The 5,204-nt window shown below is 38.9% G+C and overlaps 1 protein-coding gene across 1 annotated transcript; it reads left to right on the plus strand.

The window, feature by feature from the left end:
• The first annotated feature begins 29 nt into the window (after positions 1-29).
• LOC100799644 (uncharacterized) lies at positions 30-3,701 on the plus strand. The gene is made up of 2 exons (XM_014773493.3): positions 30-876; positions 1,258-3,701. The coding sequence occupies exons 1-2, from the start codon at positions 30-32 to the stop codon at positions 3,435-3,437; spliced, it is 3,027 nt and encodes a 1,008-aa protein (XP_014628979.1). The 3' UTR covers positions 3,438-3,701.
• The last annotated feature ends 1,503 nt before the right edge of the window (positions 3,702-5,204 follow it).

Below are 5,204 nucleotides of genomic sequence, written 5' to 3' on the forward strand. Positions count from 1 at the left end.
GATTGTGAACCTATTGATATATTTATACTATGTGTTTCAAGCAGGTCTATGAACTTCACCGTTTGTACAGAATACAAAGGGATTTGATGAATGAGGTTAAAAGGAAAGAATTACACAGAAACCAGATACCTGTTGAGGCGTCATTTTCTGTAGGTCACATGACATCTCAGTTAACGACAGAAGACGGACAAAAATGGCATATTTCTGGCTTTCCTGTAGGAAATTCTACTTGTGCTAAAACATCTGTGTCGGGAGTTGAGGGCATTCATTCTCCTTTGGATTCTATGAAAGCGATCGGCCAACAAACTAGTCCATTTCCATCCCCAAATGGGTGTAGTAGTTCAAAAGATGTTGAGGTGCTTGAGTCTAGACCCTTGAAGGTGAGGAGAAAAATGTTTGACCTACATCTCCCTGCTGATGAGTACATTGATACTGAGGAAAGTGAAAAACTCAGCGATGAAAAGACAAGTGATCCATCATTCTTTCTTCCTGATAGAAACTGTAAAACTGGAAAGGAGGGTGATGCAAAACTTTTTTGCGGCAATGGTGAGAAGACTGGTTGCCAGGAGGACACTTCAAGATCTGAGCAGTCTTTAAGGAGAAGAAATGGTTTGGCTGACTTAAATGAACCTGTTCCGGTGGAAGAAACATATAATTCTCCATATGTTCACCTACTGAATCGTAATCCCTGTCAAGGGGCAACTGAATGCTCTGATATCTCTGCTGATGCTGCCAAACAAAAGTCAGACTTTTTTGCTCTGTCTAGGGAGCAATTGCTCAACTCTCATCATGGAACTGAAAGTTGGACTCGAAGTAATGAATATTTGGAGAGCAATGGGGGTGGAAAAGGGTGGTATCAATCAGTGGCTGAGTCAGGTTAGACTTCTTATTTTCTTGCTCACTTCTTTTCCCCCCCGCTGAACACCCCCCCCTGCGTTAGGTTGTCATATCGTGATTTTGTTAAAATAATCATTTAACAGAGTCAAAGAATTAAAGAGCTTGTCTTTTGTCAGTGCTTGTTAGAGATAATGATACTTTGTTGCCTTCTTGTTTCATGTTAGTAAACTATTTTTAATTAGTAATAAAATTGAATCTTTGTGCCCTTACTAAAATTTAACAAAGCTCATTCCTTTGTGTATCTTTTCCTTTTTTTTCTTTTGGAGTACACTGGTCTTTCTTATCAGGCAACAATCAGTATTGATATTAACTTCTGTTTAAATTGTTGTTCCATGACAATCGTGTTGCTAATGCTGACAGGGCAAGCTAAAAGCAACACGCACCCTGTTCCACAACTCCTCAAATCAGTATCTTCCCAGACAATACAAGATGCACTTAGCAAAGTTCGTGAACCTGCATCTGATTATCTAAATGGTCGAAACAAGGCTGACATGTGGAGGGAAAAGACAGTTAGTGATTTACATATCAGTGAAAGAAATCATGAATACTCCATCAATAAGCAACCTGAGTCTGTGATACCATTACATAGACCTGGTCTTTTTGCAGCTTCTCCTTCCTCTGATTTATCTAAGTCTTGGTCTCATTCGGCTTCTTCTTGGGAAATGGCCAATAGCAGCCTAAGCCAGAAGTTGATGTCAATTCAGACACCTCCATGTCTAAATGCATCTGGTGCTTTGAGTAGGAGATCCCAGTCACATCAAAGTAATGGGGTATTGGAAGAATGCTGGCCTCTAAATATCAATTCCAAGCCTAACCCAGGTTTTCGAAGTGACGCACCTATACAGAATGGATTTTACCCTGGGTCTTCATCTGGGCCCAAGGAACCATCGATGAACATCTCTTCAATTAGCTATGACTATCTCAATCATAAAAATGATTGTAAGATAATTCCTGATCACTTCATCAACAATGTTTCGTCAAAATCCTGTAAGGGTTCAGATTCAAATTGCAATGACATGAAGTCTGGAAAAGATATTGACTTGAATGTGCTGCTTCCGAATGGTTTATCCAATAACTTAGTTCCCCGGTCAGGTGCTGGGATAATGGATGGACAACAGAACAATGAGGAGCGTCATGCAGTGTTGCCTTGGCTTAGAGAGAAGACAACTTGTAAGAATGGAGTACAAAACACTGCAGGAGAGTCGAGTTTATTCCATGCTGCCTCATTGTCCAACAAAGATGAAACTGTAAAGGGACCTAGTGGAAAATTTATGCACAATGTAACTTCAGTTTTGTGTTCTAATGACACTGAGGCAAGGAGGACGGAGGCAAATGAAAGCTCTGGTAATAAGAAAATTCTTGGTATTCCCATATTTGATATGGCTCATATTTCTCCTAAGAAGGAATTTTCTTCAATCACTTCTCTGTCTGTGTTGAATCCTACTCCATCCGATCTAGAAGCAGTGGGAAATAAGAAAAAATGGATATTTGATATTAACTTGCCTTGTGATGCTGCTGTTGTTGAGTTGGACAAAGAAGCATTCACTGAAACTGCTGTTAGTAAGACAAGGTCTCCTACAACAGCAGACTCTAGAAATCAAATTGATCTGAACTTGAGTATGAGTGAGGATGAAGGATCTTTCACAACTATACCAAGTGATAATATAAAAATGAAGGCACAAATAGATTTGGAAGCCCCTGCTCCTCCCGAGATAGAGGAGGATGCTGTTCCTGAAGAAAAGAAGCTTGAAACTGCTCTAGCATCACCGCAAGTCCCACAAGGCACAGTTGAACAGCCAAAGGATGATGAACTTATTACAAATGCAGCAGAGGCAATTGTTGTCTTGTCATCTCTTACCTGGGAAGTGGATGATGGTGTGATCAGTCCATCAGAAAGTCCAAAGGTGGACCTGCTAAGTTGGTTTGCAGATGTTGTTTCCTCCTCATGCAAAGATGAGGGAAAGTGTGATGTTTCAAGGGAAAAAGATGGCGAGGACAACGAGGGGCGTTCCTCTGAAGGAATGGATTACTTTGAGGCAATGACATTGAACTTGCCGGAGACCAAGGAAGAAGACTACATGCCCAAGCCTCTTGTCCCTGAAAACTTCAAAGTGGAAGAAACAACTACTTTGTTGCCAACTCGGACACGAAAAGGGCCAGCAAGGAGAGGGAGGCAGCGCAGGGACTTCCAAAGGGACATCCTTCCAGGCCTGGCATCATTGTCGAGGCATGAAGTGACAGAAGATCTTCAGACATTTGGAGGGCTTATGAGAGCAACAGGTTATTCTTGGAATTCAGGATTAACTAGGAGAAGCTCATCTAGGAATGGTGGTGGCAGGGGGAGGCGACGGGGGCAGGTTGCCCCCTCTCCCCCGACACCAGTGGCAACCAATGAAACTAGCACCCCACTGATGCAGCAGCTTAATAATATTGAAGTTGGATTGGAGGATAGAAGCCTAACAGGTTGGGGCAAGACAACCAGAAGGCCCCGCCGACAGAGGTGCCCGGCCGGTAACCCTCCGTTGATCCAGTTAACCTAATCACCATAAGAGGCTTAAAATTTTTAGATGTGAATTTATAGAGGTAAGCAGGGCAGGCTTTCGAATTAATGGAACGCATGATGTTCTCAGGCATGGGGATTTCTCTTGTAAATTTCTTCAACCCGTATTTGGGTATATGCTTGATTGTCAGTCTTTGGGGTGGTGGTACCAACTTGTATTATTCTTAAATAATGTTGCATGATTTCTTCTCATTATCTCTTTATAGAACTGTTGAGATATATATACCAGTGTTCCTTCAATTCATTGCTCTCTCACTTTCTAGGTTTTTTTATTATTGATTTTGTGCTTACACCGGGTACTTTGCTGCATGAGTTAGTCCTTCATCTAATAGGGGTCTTATATTAGCTTATAGTATTAGATCTGTTTTTTTGTTATGGAAACATATGGTCATTTTGTTGTCCTTAATCACATCTCATTTTGTAGAGTAATTTAAGATTTTCTACCATCTGTTTTGTAATTATCAAGGAATCCCATTGATGTTAAATATGTATAATTTTTTTCCCATTATATGGCAATCCTTATTATTCTAGTGGTTTTCTTTTTCAAAATTTTCTCTTCTCCTATGGTCCTTTTGGAGCTATTGATCAAACTTGACTCTCATCAATGTTGGAGTCTGAGGCTTATCACATAGCTTGAGGACCGCACGAGTAAATTATTAAAGTGTACAGTATGTGGGGTAGTGCAATGTATCTGCCCCTCTGCGTTACTCTTATAACAATGCTCCCTGCAGTGTGATACATGAATAGTTTCTTAACTTTGTTCCACGTTGGTTGGTTAAAAAAGTACTTTAAATACTAACAATTTTAGCGCAAAAAATGCTCTGTATGGGAGAAAAGATATATTTTTTTATACTAATAAATCCACGTTTTGAGGTTAAGATGGTCATCACCAAGTGCGTGTTTGGTTTCCCTTGGGAGGTCCTCAAACGTCTGTTTAATTAAAAGTTTCAAATTCTTATTTCTTACAAAATGTGCATGGAAATGTATACTCATTCAATTCTAATCTTAAATCAAACACACCCTAAATGGAGCGTGCATTTGTCCTAGATGGTAACATTGAAAGGCTGTTCTATCATCAAACCAATTTATTGGAAGTACATTCATCAAATTAAACTCCAGTAAATTTAATTCATCTTCTCCCAGAAAATGTTGGACAATAAGAGGCTAAATTGATAAATAGGAGAATTTATCAATTATTAAAAATAAAGTTGGATTTTTTTCTTCTTCCCGGAAACCTATCATGTCACGTGTGGCCAGAACAATAAATGTAGCTTCTACATTATTTTTTCCCCCATGGTTTTGTTGCTCAGGGTTTGATAGTGTTTCAAAACAAGCTGTAAGAACATTTGCCAACAGAGTTTGATAGTGGTTTTGTTTTATTTTGGTACACTAATAAAATATTATTTGCTATTATTTTTATAAAGTAAAAAATCACATGTTGGTAAAAATACTAAAAATATAACTCTCTTTTAAAGTAAGAAAAATATCTTTGAAATTTACTTTAGATTTTATTTCGTTGGACTGGCTCTAGTCAATTTTAGTGAATTCTATCTCCAAAAAATGATTAGTCTCAAACTATTGAAATATTCACGATGTGTGCGCAAAAAAAAGTTACATTATAGAGTAAAAAATCTAAAAGTTGTGCAGCTAATTTTATCTGTGCATCTATGTGAGTCATGCTTGTCTACCCCTGGCCGTATTAGGAAAAGTCATTTGGATGACTCAAATGGTCATCTTTTTTTCTTTT

The sequence above is a fragment of the Glycine max genome, chromosome 1, assembly GCF_000004515.6.
Source record: "Glycine max cultivar Williams 82 chromosome 1, Glycine_max_v4.0, whole genome shotgun sequence".
Classification (NCBI taxonomy): Eukaryota; Viridiplantae; Streptophyta; class Magnoliopsida; order Fabales; family Fabaceae; genus Glycine; species Glycine max.